This window comes from Squalius cephalus, assembly GCF_949319135.1.
Source record: "Squalius cephalus genome assembly, chromosome: 6".
Lineage (NCBI taxonomy): Eukaryota > Metazoa > Chordata > Actinopteri > Cypriniformes > Leuciscidae > Squalius > Squalius cephalus.
Genome location: NC_137127.1, coordinates 31,433,374 through 31,459,318, shown reverse-complemented (window position 1 = coordinate 31,459,318; position 25,945 = coordinate 31,433,374). Strand labels below are relative to the sequence as shown.

At 45.2% G+C, this 25,945-nt stretch overlaps 1 protein-coding gene across 1 annotated transcript in view; it reads right to left on the bottom strand.

Annotated features, from left to right (window-relative positions):
- Positions 1-25,945, bottom strand: part of LOC307160182 (neprilysin-like) — a 339,754-nt gene that overhangs the window by 230,808 nt on the left and 83,001 nt on the right. Inside the window, exons 3-4 of the mRNA XM_079874086.1 lie at positions 9,290-9,325; positions 7,119-7,280 (exon numbers count right to left, since the gene is read on the bottom strand). Of these exons, the coding sequence (XP_079730212.1) occupies positions 7,119-7,280; positions 9,290-9,325 (198 nt within the window). The remainder of the gene's footprint in view (positions 1-7,118; positions 7,281-9,289; positions 9,326-25,945) is intronic.

The window sequence follows — 25,945 nt, the reverse complement described above, 5'->3', positions numbered from 1 at the left end:
CCTGGGGTTGGGGCTCGTATGCGAGCGCCTGGTGGCCGGGCCTCCGCCCAAGGGGTCCGGCCGGGCTCAGCCCAAAGTAGCGACGTGGGGCCGCCTTCTCGTGGGCTCACCACCTGCAGGAGGGACCGTAAGGGGCTGGTGCAGAGAGGATCGGGCGGCAGTCGAAGGCAGGGGCCTCGACGACCTGATCCCTGGACACGGAAGCTAGCTCTAGGGACGTGGAACGTCACCTCGCTGGCAGGGAAGGAGCCTGAGATTGTGCGTGAGGTTGAGAGGTTCCGACTAGAGATAGTCGGGATCACCTCTACGCAAGGCTCTGGCTCTGGAACCACACTCCTCGAGAGAGGATGGACTCTTCACCACTCTGGAGTTGCCCATGGTGAGAGGCGGCGGGCTGGTGTGGGTTTGCTTATAGCCCCCCAGCTCCGCCGCCATGTGTTGGAGTTCACCCCGGTGAACGAGAGGGTCGTTTCCCTGCGCCTACGGGTCGGGGATAGGTCTCTCACTGTCGTGTGTGCCTACGGGCCAAACGGCAGTGCAGAGTACCCGGCCTTCTTGGGGTCTCTAGGAGGGGTGCTGGAAAGTGCTCCAACTGGGGACTCCGTCGTTCTACTGGGGGACTTCAATGCCCACGTGGGCAACGACAGTGACACCTGGAGGGGCGTGATTGGGAGGAACGCCCCCCCCTGATCTGAACCCGAGTGGTGTTCAGTTATTGGACTTCTGTGCTAGTTACAGTTTGTCTATAACAAACACCATGTTCAAGCATAAGGGTGTCCATCAGTGCACATGGCACCAGGACACCCTAGGCCGTAGGTCGATGATTGACTTTGTGGTCGTTTCATCTGACCTGCGGCCGTATGTCTTGGACACTCGGGTAAAGAGAGGGGCGGAGCTGTCAACTGATCACCACCTGGTGGTGAGTTGGATCCGATGGCAGGGGAGGAAGCTGCACAGACTCGGCAGACCCAAGCGTACTGTGAGGGTCTGCTGGGAACGTTTGGCCGAGTCTCCTGTCAGAGAGATCTTCAACTCCCACCTCCGGCGGAGCTTTGACCGGATCCCGAGGGAGGCTGGAGATATTGAGTCCGAGTGGACCATGTTCTCCACCTCCATTGTCGAAGCGGCCGCTCAGAGCTGTGGCCGTAAGGTCTCCGGTGCCTGTCGAGGCGGCAATCCCCGAACCCGGTGGTGGACACCGGAAGTAAGGGATGCCATCAAACTGAAGAAGGAGTCCTATCGGGCATGGTTGGCTTGTGGGACTCCTGAGGCAGCTGACGGGTACCGGCAGGCCAAGCGAACTGCAGCCCGGGTGGTTGTGGAGGCAAAAACTCGGGCCTGGGAGGAGTTCGGTGAGGTCATGGAGAAGGACTATCGGCTGGCCTCGAAGAGATTCTGGCAAACCGTCCGGCACCTCAGGAGAGGGAAGCAGTGCCCTACCAACGCTGTTTACAGTAGAGGTGGGGAGCTGTTGACCTCAACTGGGGATGTCGTTGGACGGTGGAAGGAATACTTCGAGGATCTCCTCAATCCCGCCGTCACGTCTTCCATTGAGGAAGCAGAGGCTGAGGGCTCAGAGGTGGACTCGTCCATCACCCGGGCTGAAGTCACAGAGGTAGTCAAGAAACTCCTCGGTGGCAAGGCACCGGGGGTGGATGAGATCCGCCCTGAGTACCTCAAGTCTCTGGATGTGGTGGGGCTGTCTTGGCTGACCCGCCTCTGCAGCATTGTGTGGCGGTCGGGGACGGTGCCTCTGGAATGGCAGACCGGGGTGGTGGTCCCTCTTTTTAAGAAGGGGGACCGGAGGGTGTGTTCCAACCACAGGGGGATCACACTTCTCAGCCTCCCCGGTAAAGTCTATGCCAGGGTACTGGAGAGGAGAATACAGCCGATAGTAGAACCTCGGATTCAGGAGGAACAGTGTGGTTTTCGTCCAGGCCGTGGAACACTGGACCAGCTCTATACCCTCTACAGGGTGCTGGAGGGTTCATGGGAGTTTGCCCAACCAGTCCACATGTGCTTTGTGGATTTGGAGAAGGCATTCGACTGTTTCCCTCGCGGCAGCCTGTGGAGGGTGCTCAGGGAGTATGGGGTCCGGGGTCCAGGGTCCCTGTACGACCGAAGCAGGAGCTTGGTTCGCATTGCCGGAAGTAAGTCAGACTTCTTCCCGGTGCATGCTGGACTCCGGCAGGGCTGCCCTTTGTCGCCGGTTCTGTTCATGATTTTTATGGACAGAATTTCTAGGCGCAGCCAGGGGCCGGAGGGTGTCAGGTTTGGTGACAACACGATTTTGTCTCTGCTCTTTGCGGATGATGTTGTCGTGTTGGCCTCATCAAACCAGGACCTTCAGCATGCACTGGGACGGTTTGGAGCCGAGTGTGAAGCAGTTGGGATGAGAATCAGCACCTCCAAATCCGAGGCCATGGTCCTCAGTCGGAAAAGGGTGGCTTGCCCACTTCAGGTTGGTGGAGAGTTCCTGCCTCAAGTGGAGGAGTTTAAGTATCTTGGGGTTTTGTTCACGAGTGAGGGAAGGATGGAACGGGAGATTGACAGACGGATCGGTGCAGCTTCTGCAGTAATGCGGTCGATGTACCGGTCTGTCGTGGTGAAGAAAGAGCTGAGCCGCAAGGCGAAGCTCTCGATTTACCGGTCAATCTACGTTCCTACTCTCACCTCTGGTCATGAGCTTTGGGTCATGACCGAAAGGACAAGATCCCGGATACAGGCGGCCGAAATGAGCTTTCTCCGCAGGGTGGCTGGGCGATCCCTTAGAGATAGGGTGAGAAGCTCGGTCACTCGGGAGGAGCTCAGAGTAGAGCTGCTGCTCCTCCACATCGAGAGGGGTCAGCTGAGGTGGCTCGGGCATCTGTTCCGGATGCCTCCTGGACGCCTTCCTGGGAAGGTGTTCCGGGCGCGTCCCACTGGAAGGAGACCCCGGGGAAGACCTAGGACATGCTGGAGAGACTATGTCTCCCGGCTGGCCTGGGAACGCCTCGGTGTCCCCCCGGAAGAGCTGGAGGAAGTGTCTAGGGAGAGGGAAGTCTGGGCATCTCTGCTTTGACTGCTGCCCCCGCGACCCGGCCCCGGATAAGCAGAGGAAGATGGATGGATGGAATGATTAATAAATGCACGCACAATTATCCGTGAATTTGATAAATGTTGCAGATATCCACAAACAAACTGCTTTCAACTTAAGTGTGTAAAATTCAGAATTCAACAAATATTATGTCGAAATAACGAGATAATATGTCGAAATAACGACTTAAAGGGATGGTTCGGAGTAAATCAACCTTATGGTCCTTTGCACCATGACCTCGAGCCAAACACCCCCCAGAAGCTGCCAGGACTTTTACGTGCTTTTCCCAAAACACTGAAGTGACCTCGATGTCCATGTTAGCAGTAACATGAGCCATCAGGCAAGTGTTATTTAAATAAACTCCTGATGTACTTACAAACTTTCCAATGCCTCGTTTTATGAGTACATAACCTATTTGTACTACTGTAGAAGTTTGGTACCATTCTGGGCATTATTAGTGGGGTAATTTACGAGATACAACCTAGGTTCCATTAGCGCCTGCACTTTCAAGCCTGCGCCTGCTATTCGGCTGATATCTCTATAAGCTCTAACTTTAATAATGTTCGACCAAGGGAAAAAAGGCTTCTGGGGGGGTGTTTGGCTCGAGGTCATGGTGCAAAGGACCCTAGGTTGATTTTACTCCGAACCATTCCTTTAATATCTTGAAATAACAAGATAAGTTTTTTTATTTTATTTTTCCACCTTGCGGTTCAGGGCTTCCGTAATTTATGAATTAATAACGGGAACACACAACATGTGCAGAGATGTAGAATAAAAGATCATTTTTCCTTACCTTAGATTCTGCATTAGCATTCTGAAAGCGTGCTGCAGACTGTTAAAAACAAACAATGCCAAGTATTTGAATGTTTGAGCAGCCATCTCATTGGCCGCTGATGCAATAGCAACCAATCAGCTGTGCTATGTAGATAACAACATGATTGCTACCAATAAGTTAAATGGCCTGCACCATCAGTTTAATGCCAGGGTTGGGAAACTGAAGCATAGGCCCTGAACACTAATTTCATCAACGATGCATTTGCATAAAAATCTAATCAAATCTCTAAATAGACACTTATTTTCCAATCAAAATTCCCTTTCATCCCTCAAAAGCTCAACACACTGGAAATGCTAATGAGGGGATTGATATTTCTCTAGGGAAGTCACAATCCTCACTACTCCTTGAGGATTCTTTTATTAAATTTTACCTTCAGTGTTTGTTCATTGGTTAGCAATGATTTTCAATTAATTTAACATTAAATAAGGTGAAAGAAGTCATGGAAATTCTCATCAAGGCGATACTAATTGGCTTTTTATAATAATAATAATACTTTTTTGTTGATTTTTGCCTGTTGTCCTTTTAAAGCAAGAACTTATTACCATTCTGAAAAGCTCATGAAAAAAACACTGATTGAAACAAATCATTAATTTTTAAAATTATAGAGGCGCAGAGAGAGAGAGAGAGAGAGAGAGAGAGAGAGAGAGAGAGAGGAGAGAGAGACTGTGGAAAAGAGTCTGAGTAAGATGTTTTGACAAGCGCTACTGCCAAGGTTAAGTGATAGCTGTGGTAGCAACTGATCCCTGAATCTTGAGCTCCCCACAGATTCAATAACATTTAACTCCACAATACATCCAGAAGCATTTCTCTGTGCCCAGCCCCCCACAGCTCCTAACCTCTCCAGCTAAACCTCCCGCACTTATCAGGTCAAGCCACCCTCCCTCCACCACCTGGAACATGATCATTAACACAGTGTGCATTAACACATGCTTCCTTATCTATGCCCCATCTAAGGAGTTGAGGGTATTCAGATTGAGGCCTCAGCCCAGAGCCATCCCTACGTCATCAGTCCACATCCTGTACAACCCTGTAGCATAACATTATTGCTCTCTCTGTTACTCAAGACACACTATTTCCAGATTAAATTGTATTTGTCTGACAGGTCTCACTACTGTGTAAAGCGGAACAAGAGGTACAGCTTTAAATTTCGCAGTTAGATTGCAGCTTTAAATAGATCAGATCAGTCATAAATAAACTGTAACTTGAATGAATTCTACCTGTTCTTATGTGCTGCTTTAGTGGCCAAGAGAACTAAACTCATATCTGAAATTATATTTATAGAACTCAATTCTGGATGGTTTTCTGTGTGCAGCTAGGCACTTATCCAAAACGTGCACACAGAAAGCTACCTCAAGGCATATGAGGGCTGAATTGACTCGTGTATTTCTTACCGGAATACTATTGTTAGACCTACCTGACAAACTTAAAGCATTGTTTATTTCATGTGTATCTTTGTTCTTGTAATGCTTCCCTTGTGTCTTTGTTCTAGGACTTTTTTTTTTAATTATCTTTAGGTGCGTCCCAAGTCATGAACTTATGCACGATTCTATGACGTTTTGTTGTATAAATAGTGCGAGTAGTGTGTTCACACTGAAAATTCCAAAAAGAAAAAGTGCACTTTAAAGGTAAAATATGTTAGAATTTTGTGATAAAATATCCAAAAATCATTTGCACAGTGTGATATATTTCCTGCAGTTGTGTACTTACAATATCCCAAAAGTTCCCATAGATTTTGAATTTCAGAGAAATTACAGTTTTAAATAATGGCTCATCCCTGTTCACTTGTCGCCTGTCAATGATGTAATATCCGCGTTATCCCTGGTTTATGCTCGTACTGCCATAGTAACCATGGCGACAGACGTGGACAACTGTGTAACGTCTAGCGGCACACTCACACTGTTGATGTTTCGTTCAAACATTATGGAGCAAAGCAAGCAGACTTTAGGACAAAAGGAGAACTAAAACGCGGATCAATATCAGCGTGGCGTTTTCGAGATGCCGAGAGCTCCACGTCTGTGACAAACTTCGACTTGACAGAGACGTGCAAATGTAGAGGTGAGCAAATGTACATAAAATTAATCAATGTTATATAGCTCAACATAAAATGAAATGTTAAAATATGACCAGTATGTTATTCTAATGTTGATCTAGCTTACTGCTAGTCTCATACAGACAAACTAACACTTAGAATAACATTATAACTTTCAACACACTCAAATGCAGTTTAGTGTGATAGTGTAGACCAAGTGAAACAGCGCTGCATTGCCTCACAAATTCGTCTAATAAACTGACCTGTGTGAGTATTAATTCAGCACTTGAGGGTAGTTCGATAGAATGAAATGTCCTTATTCCTTTATATCTGCAGGACTCGCATGTGGCACTGATATCTGTCTCTCATTAGCAATCGCGACCTGCTTCATACCACAGTCATGTTAAAAACATCAATGTATTCACTCATCCATGTGTACACACACAGTTTATAGCCTATATATTTACTCCACGAACTAACTCCACTAACATGGAAAACAGTGATAGATGGACCTCTCTATTTTTATGCTAAGGAGAAAATCCAACGCGACTTTGAGGGGACCAAGCCAAACATGATTATGTATTTCTGCTTAGCTAGCGACATTGAGCTAGCGACAACCACACGGCAAACACTAATATTCTTTTCATATACTGTTTTCTTTCTTCGTATTACAGTTCTATCTAATAACATATTAGACAAGAGTGTTAAACAGATCTGAAACTAGTGAAGATGAAGAAAGGGAGTGCTGTGTGCTCAGGCTCTGGCATTCTCAGCGTTGTCAAAATAAATGTCCGCCATGTCCGTCAAAATAAAAGTCACAACAACAAGCGTGGCTTACGTCACTTCAGAGTTCCTACTGGTTGTGTGAATGCATCCAGGAAAATGGCTCGAGGGGAACATTAATTTCTCGAGGAACCACCCCGTGGCTAGTTCCTATAACTTAAGTTCCTATAACTACCCAGCGTGAAAATCCTCATAGTGCATAAGTACATAGTGTATAACCCACCCCCTTCTCCCTATGATTTCCAGCCATTTCTTCACTTTTATAAAACTAAAAGCAAAGAAAATTCCTGTTTTTTCTTTTAAGCAGTCTTATTGGCTTTTATTGCATGTATAATTATTTTCAGTGGCTTATAACTAATCCTACAGCCCATAACAGTAATAAGTTGTTGTTCTACCTTTGAGTACCACCTCCAGTTCATCTCTGAGGATGTCAAAGGTACTGTAACGTGAACTGGTCTCAGGTATGATGTTCTTCTTTAGCCAGCCACCACAGGCGTACTGATAGAAGTTGTCACAGGGGTTCACCGTTGGATCCATGTTCTCAATAAGACGGGATGCTACAATGCCAGAGAACATTATGTATTAAAGGGATAGTTCACTTTGAAATTAAATTTTGGTATGTTTTAGCTTACCTCAAGGGCATCCAAGATGTAGGTGTCTTTGTTTTCGCAGTAGTTTCAATTTTGATATTTTTAGGTCAAACCGTTCTTGTCTGTCAGTCGTATAATGCAGGTCTATGGTCACTATCTGAAAGAGCATGCACAGAGAAGTCCAAATTAAACAATTCCCCATCGTAAGTACACATTGATGGCCTAAGACACGAAACGAGCGGTTTGTGTGAGAAAACTAACAGTATTTATATCGTTTTTACCTTTTGTACACAACCACATCCAAGTGATCTGAGGGCGCGGCCGCTTCTGGCGCTTTCTTCTTCGCAAACAAATATGTGCATTACCGCCACCTATCTCAGAAATGGACCATTGACACTTTCCTATACGTATTTAACCTATCAACCGACATAAATTCCCCTTACCCGCAGAGAGGCTTCATAGAATTTCATCCGGCGCTGCGGAAAAATGACCATTTTCCGGCGCTTGCGCAGCGCGCACACGTCACACACCAGGAAGCGCGCTCGCCCTCAGATCACTTGGACGCCTGGATGTGTTTTTTTTTTTTTCCTGTCATGGGGGCGGAGAGTGGACGGAGGAGCTGAACACGCAGCGCCGGATGAAATTCTATTAAGCCTCTATGCGGGTAAATAAGCGGAATTTATGTCGGTTGATAGGTTAAAGAAGTATAGGAAAGTGTCAATGGTCCATTTCTGAGATAGGTGGCGGTAATGCACATATTTGTTTGCGATCCGCCATAAAAAAAAAAAAAAAAACAAGAAGAAGAAAGCGCCGGAAGCACGCGCACCCTCAGATCACTTGGATGTGGTTGTGTACAAGAGGTAAAAACGATATAAATACTGTTTGTTTTCTCACACAAACCGCTCGTTTCGTGTCTTAGGCCATCAATGTGTACTTACGATGGGGAATTGTTTAATTTGGACTTCTCTGTGCATGCTCTTGAGGTGGTGACCATAGACCTGCATTATATGACTGACAGACAAGAACGGTTTGACTTAAAAATATCAAAATTGAAACTACTGCGGAAACAAAGACACCTACATCTTGGATTCCCTTGAGGTAAGCTAAAACATACCAAAATTTAATTTCAAAGTGAACTATCCCTTTAAGAGTATATGTAGACCGAACCAATAATGTAGACCGAAAATTCAAAGAATGGACAAAAAATTAACTATGCCTTTATTCTTTCTGTGTTAAACTGATGTGTGTCATTTGTTCAGAGATTGTAGTGCTTGTAAACGTAATGAAAATATTTTTAGACATTTTAAATGTTCTTCCTCATTTTTCATATAGACCTATATAGTTCTATAAAGTTATAATGCTGATTTGTTGATATTTTGACCTATTAACACTAACACTTACTATTATATCTATAAAAAAACACCTTGCTACATGTACTGTGCTAGACTAACTGGGACTAGTCACAGCACTTATGCTATTGCATATTTTTGCCCTATTGATGGTTTGATTGCTTCTATTGCTTTTCTCATTTGTAAGTCACTTTGTATAAAAGCTAAATGATTAAATGTAAATGTATTTCAAGAATTAACAAAACATTTGATTTGTTCATGAAAGTTGTTAGTAGTCTCTAATGATACGATTTTTGTGAGTTTGTTGTCATAGGGTTATATATTTGTTTAAATACATCAAGGTGCCTCCAACTTTCTTTGTTTGTTTTCTCACCACTTACATTTAAATATTCTTTTGACTGTATAATGAGTGTGTTATAGGTCTGTGTTTTATTAGTTGTTGTCTCCCCTCTTCCCACCTTCTTTCCACACACTTTTTTTTTTGTCATTTTCAAATCTGAGATGTGAACGAGCAGTGCTAAAACAGAGGGTTTCATGACACAGTAATAAATGTGCAAGAAAGGCTATTAGTTGACTATTTGACATTACAAGATCAATTCTTATTAGTATGTTGTAAAATATCTTTACCTGACTGTGTGCAGTCAGCGGTTATACAGACTCCATCTACAAAGAAAGAAAAGCACAAGGGGTCAGAGGTCAGGAGCAAGTTAACACCATTAATAATTTATTTAATAATAAATAAAATGTCTATTTAACAATCTTTCTCTGTAGTATGTTCAATTATATCTTCACAAAAAAATTCTGTTTTATATCTGTCCACAGACATACGGTATTATTTATGAGAATCTCTCACTGAACCAAGACTCATCAACAGGTTTCCACCCTCTGACCATATTCCATACAGCCCTGCCCTCCCATCCAGACCCCCATGGCTGAAAGGAAGAGCATGTGGAGATCATCTCTGTATTTAGCATTCTGTCTGCCTTTGCTGTTTAAACATTTATCCAGCACATTAATGGCAGATGATCAGGGTATGAGAGGCAGGCTGCAGTGTGTCTCTTTAAGCTCCATCTGCTGCTCAGAGGCCTAATGAGGTGGGGAGAGGGGCTTACATGGGTAGTCAGCCATATTATGGGGAAGCACCGGCATGTGCCAGCTTGATTCAATACTGCCCTGGGAAAATAACTACAGAACCAATGTGGATAGACTAATATGCATTAATTTGTGCTTAAATAATGCACAGATGTTCATGAGTTAATATATGACTCATGAAGAACTAATCCAGTCATTAATGATTTTTTTCTGATGAATAGATAAATTTGTTAATTACCACAATGGGTCGAAGCCATGTATTTCAGCTTCCAGTGGTTTGCTTTTATTAATCATTAGCTAATGATTTGCAAAAATGTAATTTTGGTTTTGACATCCAAACTAAGCCATGGATTTCAATTTCTAGCAGATGAACCGGTGCATCCAGTGCCATATGTCTGTTTAAAGTTTGAGGATTCAAAGGTGGGATACTGAGCATGCGACTGGGCACTGCTATTTCGTAACTCTGTCTACACTGGACAAAAGCGTTATCAGTGATACTGATTACACTGGATGCGGCGCGACGCTACACAACAACAAATCCCAGACAGTAAACTGATGCCTTGTTCTATTTCTGACATACTCCAAGCACTTGTGGTACTTCTGATACTAAGGGCAAATGGATTTGCAATGGTCTGTCACGTCCAGTGTAGACAGCTGTTGTGGTGAAACATGATAACGGTCATGTCTTGTTTAGACACTGTGTAACAGCAGTCAGTAGTTCTGATGCTCTGACATTACATTCTCTGTGCAAACGTCCCACAGACCTCAAACTTTAGTGGTGATGTAAAAAACCATAACCATGACATTAATTAACAAAAGTTAATAGTCATGGAAGTGGAAATGAATCAATCAAAAAAAACCTTACTTTAGCTGGAAAATAACTTTTTCCTAGAGCTGCTGTAAAACCAAAACAATCTCTGTTCCATTAATTTACTATTATCACTGTAAAGCTGCTTTGAAACAATCTGTATTGTTAAAAGTGCAATATAAATGAAGGTGACTTGACATGTGCCTCAACAAGTAAGTCATAACAATGATATCTTTGTAAATCATTATCTAATGATTAATTAAAGCAGACAACTGGAACTACATAGCTTTTACCCAATGTGGCAATTAACTCTTACCCCGCCATTGATGGAAATTTCTGTCATTTGTAAGACAACAGAAATTTCCATCTTTCTACCTTTTCACTGTTATATGGTAGGGTGCGCTATTATGCATCTTCCAAAAGAGTACTGAATCTCCTGATCAAAACATAGACGAAGAAGAAGCAGAAACAAGTGATAGCATATGTAAGCTTATGCATATGTAAAATAACGCGATCATCAATATTAAACAGCATATAAAGCAAAACTGCCTAATGTTACAGAATAAAATGTTGACCCAGGACGAGCTATAGGACTGTGAAGCTTTGGGGATGTTGATGGACTCGATCTACTCCATTTGTGTTTTGATCATCATTCTGAATCCCATCCAGATGTAGTCTTTGACAAAAAACACGGTTTTCTCAGCTTTTTGCTCAAATTGTTGCTTATTTTATGAAACGTACCTACATTCAAGTGTTGATAAAAAAATAATGCATTTTTTGTTACACACATTTAATTAATAGCAACTCATATTACTTAATCTATTAATCAGACAGACTCTTTATTTGTTGCTGATGCAGTAATCATTAATGAATGATTTAGTTCTTCATCAGTGTCATGGGCTATGTTCCATTCAGCTTAAACACTCCCAAGAAACTCCAGGACACAGTTGATTCATTTACATGAAGTTTACTGGGAATTTTGTGAAACTGCAATACAGTACAATGAGATGTCTATATTATTAATCAAACCCAAATACACAGTAACAGTGTAAGTAGCACCACTTAGCTAACATAGCAGTGTAGCCTATATGATAAACACAATCAAGTTAGTAGAAACAACCAGCAGCAATAAACAAAGCTAATTTAGCCGTCTCAATAATCTTACAAAATTAAAAGTAAGCAGTAACCAAATATTACACGATGAGAAATACTTACAGACGTTGCCTTAGCAAAAAGGGAGAAGGAAAAGCGATCGACTCAGAAACAACTGATAGAGCTCACACATTCCTGTAGCTGATTACCGCATGGCAATTTTACTTCCTGTTTCCCAACATGCACTAGTTCTAAATTACTATGGTTACAAGTTAAACAAACCACACTGAATTGCTGAAACAAACACATTTTCAAGCGGCATGACACTCCCCGCTTGGGGGCTTTAAAGAGCCCACATTAATTAACAGAATCAGTCTTTGGAGAGAGAAGCAGAACCACTTCTTTAATGGGCCGAGAAAAAGTCTTTCTGGGTCCATCCTTGACGACTTCCACTTGAACCTTCCGGACCAATCCATCTTCTCCTGGAAAGGTTTTTGTGATGATGCCCGTAGGCCATTGATTTCTCTTTGCCTGATTGTCTTTCAAGAGAACTATGTCTCCTTCCTGGAGGTTCTGCCTTTTTCCTTGCCATTTGTGCCGAAGCTGCAATGTTTTGAGGTATTCATGTTTCCACCTGTTCCAAAACATGTCTGCTAGGCCCTGAACCCGCTTCCACTCCTCTCTGATGAGATGCGCTTCCTCAAAGCTTCCTGACGGAGGAGGAGGAGCAGAGCCTGTCTTGAGAGTCAGGAGCATTGCTGGGGTGAGGATGACAGGCGATTCCGGATCCGATGATACTGGGATGAGCGGTCTAGCATTCATGATTGCAGCTACCTCGGCCATAAGTGTGATCAGAACTTCATGTGTAAGGTGAGACCTCCTCTGCTCAAGCAGCATGCAGTCCAAAATACGGCGGGCAATGCCAATCATGCGTTCCCACGCGCCACCCATATGAGACGCGTGGGGCGGGTTGAATACCCAGGTGCAGCTCTGTGTGTCCAGGTACTCTTCCACACTGTTGAAGCCTGGATTAGTCTTGTCCATCTCCAGCTCACGAGAGGCGCCGACGAAGTTAGTTCCGCAGTCAGAGCGAATCTGCTTTGCAGGGCCCCTGACTGCAAAGAACCTCCTCAAGGCGTTGATAAAGCTGCTGGTACTCATTGCTTCAATTACCTCGATGTGAACTGCCCTTGAGCACATGCATGAGAACATCACAGCCCATCGTTTAGAGTTGGAGACTCCTCCTCTTGTGCGGCGTGAGACAATGTCCCATGGTCCAAAGACGTCGACACCTACGTAGGTGAAAGGAGGTGCTACTTGTAGCCGTTCTGCTGGCAGAGCTGCCATCTGCTGATGTTCGGTCTTTCCCCTCAGCCTTCTACAAGTGATACATCTGTGAAGCAGACTGCTGATGCAGCGTTTAGCTCCTACCAGCCAGAACCCCGCCGCTCGAATGGCACCTTCGGTCAGATGTCTTCCTTGGTGTTTCACTGCTTCATGATAGTGAGACACAAGCAGGGTTGCGAGATGATGTCGGCCAGGAATGATGATGGGGTGAGTCTCGTCCGTGCTCAGATCTGACTGTCCAATCCGACCGCCCACTCTAAGAAGTTGATCTTGGTCCATGATGGGGTCCAATTTCCACAGGCTGCTGGAAGATGGGATGTTGGATCCTGAGTTGATACACTTAAGTTCCTCTGTATAGCACTCATTCTGAACACTCTTCACAATGCACACTTTGGCCCTTAGCAACTCTTCCTCTGTAGAGCGACAGATGTGCCAGCCCTGACATTCATTCTGGGTGGAGTGGGCAAAGGAATGAGCCATGTGGATGAGGTGCGCTATGGCTGTGAGGAGAGTGCTGAACTTGGAGAAGCGTTCAAAGCGTTGTGGGTGCACCACATCTCTGGTAACGTGTGAGACTTGTCGCCACCTGAGGACGCACTTCAGAGTCAGTGTCAGGGTCAATAAGGTTATAAGTCTCTTGAAGCTCAGGTGAATGCGAAGATGCATCATGGAGAAAGGCTGGTCCTTTGAGCCAAGTTGTGCTGCTAAGCAAAGCTGGTGTCACAGTTCTTGACCCAATGTCAGCTGGGTTGAGGTGCGTTGGGACGTACTTCTACTGACCGGAACAAGGTGATTGATGGATTCGTTGGATCCTGTTGTGTACGTAGACATAGAATCTCCTTGACTGGTTCTGGATGTACCCTAATACAACCTTGCTAATACAATCTGTGTAGTAGGTGATGTTGTCGAATGTTGTGTCCATCTCTGTGACTACCATCTCGGCGATCTCAATGGCGAGTACAGCTGCACAGAGCTCAAGTCTAGGGATAGTTAAGCCAGGTTGGGGGGCCAACTTTGCCTTCCCGAAGACGAAGCCAATCTCAGTCTGTTCTTGGTGGCTTGTCACCTTGATGTAGGCAACGGCTGCTATTGCCTTGACTGATGCGTCTGCAAAGACACAGAGCTCTCTTCTTAGCGCACCTGCGGTGGAGAAGGACGTATAAGGGCATGGTATCTGGAGCCCCTCTAGGTCTTGGAGTGACTGTTTCCATCTAGTCCACTCAATCTCCATGTCTTTGGGAAGAGGTGAGTCCCAGTCCTCTGATTACGTGGTGAGTTCCCTGAGTATCATTCTTCCATGAACCGTGATGGGTGCAAGGAACCCTAGAGGATCGTAGAGGCTGTTCACGGTTGAGAGTACCCCTCTGCGAGTGAATGACTTCTGATCATCTTTGATTTGAAACATGAAGGTGTCTGTGCGCATGTTCCAGAACAGTCCAAGGCTACGTTGAATGGGCAGATCATCAACAAAGAGATCTAGGTTGTTGACGTCCTTGGTGCGATCTTCGGTTGGAAATGCTTCGATGACTGCCAGTCGATTTGAAGCAATTTTGTGCAGCCTGAGGTTAGAAGCTGCAAGCATCTTCTGTGCTCGCCCGAGGACGCTGATGGCCTCTTCCTCTGTGCCGAAGGACTTTAAAGCGTCGTCAACGTAGAACTCGCGGTCGATGAATCTTCTTGCATCACTGCCATAGTCAGCTTCTGCTTCCTTAGCTGCCCGTCGCAGACCATACACTGCAACGGCAGGCGAGGGACTGTTCCCAAAAAGGTGAACTCGCATTCTGTAGTCCACGATGTCGGAGGTAGGGTCGTTGTTTCTATACCACAGGAAGCGGAGAAAATCGCGGTGGTCCTCCTTAACGACAAAGCAGTGGAACATGTGCTCGATGTCGGCGGTGATCGCCACCTGTTCCTTCCTGAACCTCATAAGAACACCTAGCAGGCTATTATTAAGGTCAGGGCCAGTGAGCAAGACATCGTTGAGCGACACTCCTTCGCATGACGCGCTGCTGCCGAAGACCACACGGATCTTATCTGGCTTCCTAGGATGGTACACACCGAACAGGGGCAGGTACCAGCACTCTTGTCCAGGCTGCACTGGCGGGGCAACTTCTGCATGTGCCTTCTTAAGCATCTTCTCCATAAACTCTAGGAAATCTGCTTTCATCTGTGATCGTTTTTCCAATGAGCGCCGGAGTGAGACAAGACGGTCGAAAGCCTGTTTCCTGTTGTTAGGCAGCCGCTGTCTTGGCGACCGGAAGGGTAAAGGTTCAACCCAACTTTTGGAGCTGTCCTGATAGCACTCAGCTTCCATTATCTTCAGAGACTCTAGATCCTCCATGGATGGAGCGAGTCTGTGGTCGTCGGGAGTACGAGCGAAGACAGTCTGCCCCAGGCAGTCTCCACTAAGCATCATTAAGCCATGGGTGGCGGTTGGTGCTGGATGATGCTGAGTTTTAGGCACTTCACCAAATACCTCTTTCACTCTGATCTGGTTGTTGCATGGCTGAAGATAACTCGTACGACCGTTCTCTAAGATGGCTGTTTTGTAACTCCTCACTTCAAGTGGTCTGTGGGCACCTCCAAGACACACATCACCAACGACAACCCATCCTAGGTCAAGCCTTTGAGCAAACGGTGCATCTCCTGGGCCGCTTATCTGCTCTCGGACCTTGTGTGCCTGTAAGATGTCTCTACCCAGTAAGAGGAGTATTTTGGCGTCCGGATCCAGAGGCGGAATCTTGTCGGCGATGCGCTTCAGGTGGGCATGATGGTAGGCTGCTTCTGGCGTAGGAATCTCGGAGTGAACGTTAGGGATTTGGTTGCACTCGAGGAGTGTAGGCAGAGGAATGCTCAATTTCTTGTCCACCGGCTCCACAGTGTAACCGCTTGCTCTCCTCCCCGCTGTCTCTGAACACCCCGCACAGGTCTTGAGAGTATATGAGTAGGAGCTTCCGGAGATCTTAAAACCCTCGAAGAACTCCGACCGCGCCAGGGAGCGATTGCTCTGCTCGTCCAGTATGGCGTACATTCTCTTGGACTCTTCCCTGCATCCATTTGGGAACACGCTGATGAAGACTCAAATTTCATCATTTAATGTTTTTTAGTATTATTATTACTTTTTATTAATATTTATAATCATTAGTATTATGCATCTTTTTTATTACTTTTTTATATACATTCATAATCATTTGTACTCAATGTATTTTGTGAAGATGTGGGAGGAAGAGAGACTTTGGGGGACTTTGTGTGCTGAGTTGGAGACTGAAATGTATATGTAGTGTATACATTCCTATGTTAATGGAAACCATATGTTCTTTGGCTGAATGTATGTGTTCCTATGTTGATGTAGTTTTTTTCCTGGTCACTGTATAAAAACCAAATTCTTTGTCCAAAAATCAGGAAGAGATGGAAATGTAGGAAAGATGACTGAGAAGCTGAATTAGACCTTCGCTTGGTCCATTGTCTCTTCCTCCTATGTTTTATATGTCTTATAAATAAATAAGAGATCTCTTGGCAAAATCACTGGTGTCTGTTTCCATGAAACTAAACAACAGGGGAAAGCCAGATTTTTAAATCAACAGCTTGGCGTCACGACGAACAGGATAGTATATCCAGGCATTGGTCTACTCTAAGTCATTAAGGTAAGACTTTTTTTATTCTTATAAAAAGTTCTAAGTCTACCTGATGATTAGAGACAATGTCTGTAACTGCTACAAAGAACTGTGTTGTTTAAGGAACCTGTGATTTTGCCAAATAAAATATAAAACATAGTATGATAAAAAAATAAAAAATAATTCAATTTAATTTGGCTTATTTAAATTCTCTGAAAAGTAAACCTCTAAAGTTATTTGATATGCTGGGATTGAGAAGGATCTTTTTTAGAAAAAAGACCATCTAGTCAAAAATTTGGGAGAATTAGCTGTAAGACGGTTAAACTATTATTTGCTGGTTTCACTGATTGGTGGTTGGATAATATGGCGAGACTGTTTAAAACGATGGCAGAGTAATCTCTAAAATATATCCAACACACGGAAGATTCGTACTCGAGGCGAGGAGGTGAAACACAAGCAAAGCTCGATTGACATGAGCGGTTAAGTGTGGCGAGTTCCCAGAGAAAGGGGTAAAGTTAGTCTCTAAAACATTAACACGCTGGAGTAATACGAGTTAAAATAGTTAGGATCGCGTGCATTCCAATTTTGACCGTAAAGCTTTTCAAATTTTTGAGGATACTGATCCGAGTAAGCTTAAAGAAAGAAAGAAAAAAAAAGGAAAAAGAAAACAAGAAATTAATCTGAGATAAAATCCACAAATATTTAAAAAAAGAAAAAGAAAGAAAGAAAAAAACTGTTTCGAGTTAACTGGAAACTAAACAATACTGAAAAACATTGGAGTTAACTTTTCTTTAAAAAAAAATTTCTTTTGTTCTGTGAAGTGAAGAGAGGGAAAGAGAGTGAGGCAGCCCCTCCCTTCAGAATTTGCTCCATACCTTCACACACACATATACTGTAGTTTGAGAAGGGAAAGAGAGAGAGAAAAAGGGCAGCCTCTGACACACACACATACATGCATGCACATATGCATACACACACATACATAGGTTTGCAGTTCTGAGCGCACACACATAATATACAGAGAGAGCGAGAGAGAAGCAGAGTACCATAGCCCCACCCTTACAGAAACACATTCACAGACACACACATCCCTGCTGTTCTGAGCAGCACAAAGTAACTTTGCAAGATGGCAGAAAGTGACTGTAACAGCAGAACAATTTCGGCTTGGTACCTTGAAAGAAAGAGCAAGAAACAAGCTAAGCTTTTGAAAAAAGGACTTGACATAAATGCAAATATCGATGCACAGTTACACTGGTTCGAGTCTCAAAAAGACAAGATAAAATCACAAGCATTTCCAATATTAGCAGCTCATTGGATTGTGAGACAAGGAGGAATTTGTTGTGATATAAATGGCGGTCCAGTTCAACTTGTTGAAGTAATGAAGCCTCAAATTGAAGCATTTAACAAGTTGAACAAAATCATGTCCATTAAATGTTCAGATGGAGAAAATAAAACCAATGATGATTTGTTTGATCCAGATTGGACAAACATAATAACTGAAGCTGAAAGGAAATATTCACAACCATCAGCGAAATCCGCTGCCACAGTAACGCCTCCTCCTTACAAACCCATCTATCCAGCTTTGCCTGAACAATATACAAGTTCATCTAAACCTCTGACACAGCCTCAAGCTTCGAGATCAAATGGAGGTCCAGTTGACAAGATGTACATTGCATCTGCACAAGCAGCTCCAATAATAACAAGATCTAAATCAGCCCAGCCGAACAGAGACATGTTACGATGTACACCAGCTCGTAATTATGGATCTGACTGGGGTGATGAGACAAGAGATGACGACATGATCACAGTTGACAAGATCGGTCCTGAATTCTCTTCACCTGTTGTTAAAAGGGAAGACTTACAATCTGAAATGATGACAGAAGAGAGACCATTCACACCTGGAGAACGTCAAGCCATTCTCACAGCCTTGCCTCCTCTGAAGCGACAAGATCCAAACACAGAGTTTTGGCGAGAATTAGATTCTCTGGTTGAAGCGCATCAAATGACATTAAAAGACATACACACCATTGTGAAAGCTAAAATCCCAAGAGACAGATGGGAACGCTTGCCAGCTTCGATAACAACAGCCCAATGGATAAATTTGTGGGTTGATGACCAAGGACGACCTCTGGGTCTTTGGCAAACATTAGATGTGTTTCGAAAAGAAATCCAAGAAATCTTGGGAAGTGGAAAAATTCCATTCACATCAGTAACACTGATTAAGCAAAAGGATGATGAATCTCCAGATGAATATGCTCTGCGTAAGTGGAATGCTTACGAGAAATGGGCTCTATGTGCGAAGAAACAACCGGACAGAGATGACGTACAGTTCACTGACACACTTGTGGATGGACTTAGCTCAAAATACCAACAAGCCTTATCACTTGGAGTTAATCCAGGCGAAACATTTGACCAAATTTTGCAATGGGCTGGCCGCTTAGAGATGGCTATGAGATCAAACAATGAAGAAGGAAACCAGCCAAATCGAAAAGGAGTGGCGACAGTTCAATACAACATAAACACAGAGAAGTGGTTGAAGATTTGCAGCAACTGTGGAAAGCGTGGTCACTCAATAAAAGATTGTTGGGCTAAAGGAGGTGGAGCAGAAGGTCAAGGTCCATCATTTAAACAAGTCAGTGTGCAAAATCATGATGAAACCTCTCAAGGGAAGATGTGGACAGAAGCACAAGTTCGTCAGCTTATAGAGGAAATTACTCGTAACTGATGACTGGAGGAGCAATGATTCTATCTCTTGATTTACCGCCACCTGCGGGAACGGGAGGAGATTCTACTTTGTTCCAAGAGAAGTTACGATGCTATTTCACAATGCTGGACAAAGCTACCAAAGACAATAATAAGAAAGTGCGAGAAGCTCAACAGCAATGGGATAAAAACACACCACTACTGATATTTCACACATTCCTGAGTTAGGCAATTTTATTATGGTCAAACGTATTGCTAGAAAGGGTTAGAATCTAGAGAGTAGGAACCATATGAGATACTCTTAACAATCGATACAAGTGTTTGCCTTAAAAGGAGATGGTATCATTAGTCACAAGTTAAACCTTGCTTAGTGAATGAACAAATAATGACGGTTGATGGCCTGATATTGAGCATTGTTCATCCATTAGCTTTTAAGATTAGGAACAAAGAAGTGATGTTTAATTATTTCTCTGCTTCCATTTCAGGAATCAAGTTCATTGACATTGATTAGAGATGGTTGCAAGTGATTCTCGATACCCAACGACAATGGTATGCTTATTTTTAATTTTACTTGGCATTTACCAAGAAAGCCAAGCATTATGGACTCCCCGAGTTCAAGGAATCACTCGGAATGCAACTCTGAAATCTGGCCAACATTTTACTCTTCCCTTTATTTCCAAATGGGGATTATGGGATTGGGTGCCACGAAATGATAAAGACCTTGCTAAATATCGTGAGGGCATCTATGGTGGATGTAACTTTCATCATCAATGTTACAAAGCAGAATAATTTGGCCGGTGAAAGATGGGGGGTATACTGGTAGTGCTCAAAGACGAGAAATTTGTTCAAAAGAACAATGTGAAATTGTGGGGTTAGACCTCATAACATCTACTAATGTGGAAATGAACTTCATTTTGAATCGGACAAACATGCTTACAATATGGGATTCACTAGCCCAAGGCTGTATCTATCCCATAGTGTTGCCATGTGAGGGGTTTCTAAGGGATACTACCTCAGGGACAACCAGATTCAAGGGAAATTACGTACGAGTTTGGCATTCGGAAGATGCAAATGAATATTGTGAGACTGAACTAGAAACTGGGGAAATTGGACGGTGTTTTTATCTTTCTGCGGAAAAGACAAACAAAGCTGAAACTTGCCCAAATACGACTACGGCACCAGCTCATGGTATCTTGTTAGCAAAAGAAACCAAAACCTTGATAAATGAAGCCCATATGGTGCGACAACGCATTAATTATAACTTGATATCTCTTCTTACTGTTTTTGATCAGTCCTATTGTGGAAATTTCACGAATATACGGAGTTGGTTGGAAAAAGAAATTAAATATTATACCTCTAAAGATCCTCTGAGAAGTCGAAATCGTAAAACTCGAAGTATATGGGGAGACATAGCGGGGGTATTTGGTTCTGTCAATTCAATTAGTAATACTGCTCAAATGAATCAATTAAGCAAATATACTCAGTGGGTGGGAACAATGACTGGGAAAGGACTCACTGAGGCTCTTCAAGGTTCTCTACATATTATAGCAGGGGGTCAGCATCTTAATAACGCAGCGAAGGAATTGGCAGATGCATTAATAAAATCATCTAATTTTGAGACGCATCGTGCAGCGTGTCTATTTCTGGCTCAAAATTTGAAGGATCAAATGGTAGAGGATATTCAAGTTATTCGAATGGGTCAAATTCCTGAGCGAATAGCGGAATCTGTGTTAGTGGTTTTCGGTAATCAACTTAATTTGACTTCTGCTAAACATGTTCCATTAATTAAAATTGTCATTAATGAAAATTTGTTGTCAGGTTCTGGAACATTACCTTTGTTTATGGTATGGCCTCAATATGGGAAACGTAATATTATGACAGTTAGACGATTCCAATCAATGGGGGTTAGACAAGGAAATTCAGTAATTAGATTAGGAAAGAATGGATATTGGGCTGAAGGTGATACACCAATGATTTCTACCACAGACTGTTGTGTTGAGGAACATGAGTGGGTAATTTGCTCATGCTCTACAATGTTCAGTTTATTGTGATGAAATAACAGGAGGATGCAAATTGCAAGTAAAACTCAGTTTATTAAAGATGGTCAGAAAAAGACACAGGCCGGGGACAAACACTCAGGTGGTGATGAAGCAGGGACGAGATGGCGATCCGGTGGTGGTGCGGTGAACTGCGTGCTCGAGTGAAGACAACCAGGAACCGTGGAACATCAAACGACACGAAGAACTGACGAAATCCAGAACGAAGAATCTTAGCAGACGAGGCACAGGAACAGGACACACACCGAGGAACAACCACAACGATCTGACAACATGAGAGGGAAATTACTGGGCATATAAAGGGAACTGAGATTGATGACAGCTGGAGACACTAATCAACACAACGAGTAACCACACCCACACAATTACATTCACACAGACACATCAGCATGAGACAGCCGATTCATGAACCGTGACAGTACCCCCTCTCCTAGGAACGCCGCCTGGCGTTCCCAGACACCCTTACCTGTCGATTGTAATCATCGATAAGGGAGTGATCCAGAATGTCTCTAGCAGGTACCCAACTTCTCTCCTCCGGACCGTAACCCTCCCAGTCCACCAAGTACTGAAATCCGCGTCCCCTCCGTCTCGAGTCCAGAATGCGATGTACCGAATAAGTTGGTTCCCCATCTACGAGTCGCGGCGGGGGGGGAACCGGGGCAGGCGGATTAAAGTGAGAATAAAACACAGGCTTGATTTTGGATACATGGAAGGCGGGATGAATTCTCCTGTACGCAGGAGGGAGTTTGAGTCGGACTGTCACCGGACTAATAATTTTGGTGACAGGAAACGGGCCAATGAATTTGGGAGCTAACTTGTTAGACACGGAGCGGAGCGGAATATTCTTTGTAGAAAGCCACACTTTTTGACCCACGACGTAAACGGGAGGCTTTGACCGGTGGCGATCGGCCTTGGCCTTCATGCGCCCCCCTGCTTGGAGTAGAGTCTCACGGGCTCTAGTCCAAGTATGGCGACACCTCTGGACGAATGCGTGAGCGGAGGGGACCGCGACCTCGGATTCCAGACTAGGAAAAATTGGTGGCTGGTAACCTAAACTACACTTAAAAGGCGAGAGGCCCGTGGATGACACTGGTAACGAATTGTGGGCGTACTCCACCATAGAAAGCTGTTGGCTCCAGGACGACGGATTCTTGGCAACCAAACATCGCAACATTCTCTCGAGGTCCTGGTTGGCTCGTTCAGACTGACCATTGCTCCGGGGGTGATAGCCCGAGGACAGACTGACCGTGGCCCCCAGTAACTTACAAAATTCTCGCCAAAATTTGGATACGAATTGGGAACCTCTGTCAGAGACCACGTCCATCGGGAGGCCATGTAACCGAAAGACGTGATCTATGACTGTGACCGCTGTCTCCTTGGCTGAAGGTAATTTGGGCAAGGGGATGAAATGTGCCGCCTTCGAGAACCGGTCCACTACGGTTAAAACAACCGTCATGCCCTTGGAGGGCGGGAGGGCGGTGACAAAATCTAGAGCGATATGGGACCAGGGTCTTGAAGGGACAGACAGAGGTCGAAGTAGCCCATCTGGGGGTTGGTTAGATGTCTTACCAGTGGCACAGACTGAACAAGCCAATACAAAATCGTGAATGTCGCGAGCCATTAATGGCCACCAGAATCGTTGTTTAACTAAAAAACTGGTTCGCGTCACTCCTGGATGACAAGCCACGTTGGAGCAATGACCCCATCGAATAACGTCGGACCGTAACCCCTCCGGAACAAACAAACGACCCGGTGGGCAACCAGGCGGAGGCGTTACCCCTTCTAGGGCTGTCTTGACCCTCGATTCGACCTCCCATACTAGAGTGGAGACGACAATCTTCTCAGGTAAAATACACTCGGGAGTCACCGGGCGTTCGGAAGGATCAAAAATACGAGATAAAGAATCGGGTTTGATGTTTTTGGAACCCGGGCGGTACGAGAGAACAAAATCAAAACGTCCGAAAAAAAGAGCCCACCGAGCCTGCCTGGAGTTGAGTCTTTTAGCAGATCTGATGTATTCAAGATTCTTATGATCGGTCCAAACGATAAAGGGTACCCCCGAACCCTCTAACCAATGACGCCACTCCTCCAACGCTAACTTGACCGCCAACAACTCTCTGTTACCAATGTCATAATTACGTTCGGCAGGCGACAGTCGATGAGAAAAAAACGCGCAGGGATGCATCTTGTCGTCTGAGGAAGCGCGTTGTGAAAGAACTGCTCCTACTCCCACCTCTGACGCGTCGACCTCCACCACGAACTGACGTGTGGGATCAGGGGTGACAAGAATGGGAGCCGAAACGAAGCGACTCTTAAGTTTGGTGAACACTGCCTCGGCAGTGTTCGACCACCTGAACGTCGTTCGGGGGGAGGTCAAGGCGGTCAGAGGTGCGACTAGTTGGCTGAAATTGCGAATAAAACGCCGGTAAAAATTGGCGAATCCCAGAAACCGCTGTAGGGCCTTACGGGAATCTGGACTTGGCCAATCTACCACAGCCTTAACCTTGTCAGGATCCATGCGCACTCCCTCAGAAGAGATGATGTACCCTAGGAAGGGAACAGACTGTGCATGAAACGCGCATTTCTCCGCCTTGACAAAAAGCCCATTCTCTAACAATCTCTGGAGCACTCGTCTGACGTGTTGAACGTGTTCCTGGAGAGACGAAGAAAAAATCAATATGTCATCCAGGTAAACATATATGAACCGATCAACCATGTCTCTCAACACGTCATTAACGAGTGCCTGGAAAACCGCTGGACTGTTGGAAAGCCCGAAAGGCATAACCAAATATTCAAAGTGTCCTCTAGGGGTATTAAAAGCGGTTTTCCATTCATCCCCCTTCCTGATGCGAACCAAATGATATGCATTACGTAAGTCCAGTTTCGTGAAAATAGATGCTCCCTGCAACCTCTCAAAAGCTGAAGACATCAACGGCAAAGGATAAGAATTCTTTACCGTGATGTTGTTCAGCTCTCGGTAATCAATGCAAGGTCGCAGAGAACCATCCTTCTTCCCAACGAAAAAGAACCCCGCCCCCGCAGGAGAAGAGGAAGGTTGGATGAACCCAGAGGCTAGAGAATCAGAAATATATTTCTCCATGGCCTCCCTCTCGGGAACAGAAAGAGAGTAAAGTTTGCCCTTAGGCGGAGATTTACCTGGCAGTAGATCTATCGCACAGTCATAGGAACGATGCGGAGGAAGAGAAGCAGCACGAGACTTACTGAACACCTCCTTCAGGTCGAGGTACTCCGCGGGCACGTTTGACAAATCCGCTGCCTCACTCTGAAACACAGAACCAGACACAGAAGGACAGGCAGACAGTAAACAAGACTCATGACAGTGGTTACTCCAAGTGGAAACAGTGTTAGTGCTCCAGTCGACACGGGGATTGTGTTTGGACAGCCACGGGTGTCCCAAAACCACTGGTGCAAGTGGTGAGTCCATGAGGTGAAATGAAATGAGTTCCGTATGATTGCCCGAAGTGATGAGGGTGATGTTTTCAGTAGAATGAGTAATCCGGGGGAGTTCTTGACCATTGAGTGCGTTGACAGTAATGTGACGTGAGAGAGGAGTGATGGGAATCTGAAGCTTCAGTGCAAGTTTAAAGTCCATGAAATTACCCTCTGCTCCCGAATCCAGTAGTGCGCTGGTGCTGTGCGTCGATGTTCGCCATCTCAGTCTTACCGGGAGGAGGGTCGATGATGGTGATGAGGTCTTCTCGGCGGAGATCCCACCCGATAGTAGCCTCATACTTACTATCGGGCTTGCCCTTTTACCGGGCAGGCATGGATGTAATGGCCCGCCCGGCCACAGTAAAGACAGAGTCCTTGGGATCTCCGCCTTTCCCTCTCCTCCCGGGAAAGCCGAGCTCTCCCCACCTGCATGGGCTCATGGTCGAATGTGGGGCTGACCGCGCTCGCGCCGCCGGGTTGATGGTCCTCCGTGCTGGGCTGTGGGCGACTGGTACGCGTTAATCTGGTCACACGATTCAGACGAGCGTCAACTCTTAAAGCCAGTTCCACCAATCCATTGAGGGTCTCGGGTAAGTCCAGGGCATAAATCTCCTGTTGAACGCGGTCAGCCAGCCCATGCAGGAACATATCCCACTGCGCCTCCTCGTCTCCTCGGAGAGTGCCAGGAACGAGGTGCAGCAGTTGTCTCCGTTCTCCCACACCGCCGTTCCCCAAAGCGCTGCTCTCCCTGACAGCAGGGTCAACACAAATGCCACCTTAGCCTGTTCGCTCCGGAACGTGCGTGGCTGTAGAGCGAAATGCATGGAACATCTCGTGAGGAACGCTCTGCAAAATTCCGGCTCGCCGGAATAACCCTCGGGTGTGGGTAGGCGTGGCTCTGGGCTGTCTGCTGCAGCAGGCGCTGGTGGTGGGGGAACGGACGGCGTGGGGGGCGCAGTGGGAGTCCGTAGAAGTTGTACCTGTTGGGTGAGCTCGGACACCTGCTTCACGAGTGCTTGCACCGCCCGACCTGTGCCCGAGATGCTCTCCTCTTGCTGGTCCATACGTGAGATACTGTGAGCGATGAAATCGTTGATCTGGGACGGGCTTGCTGCAT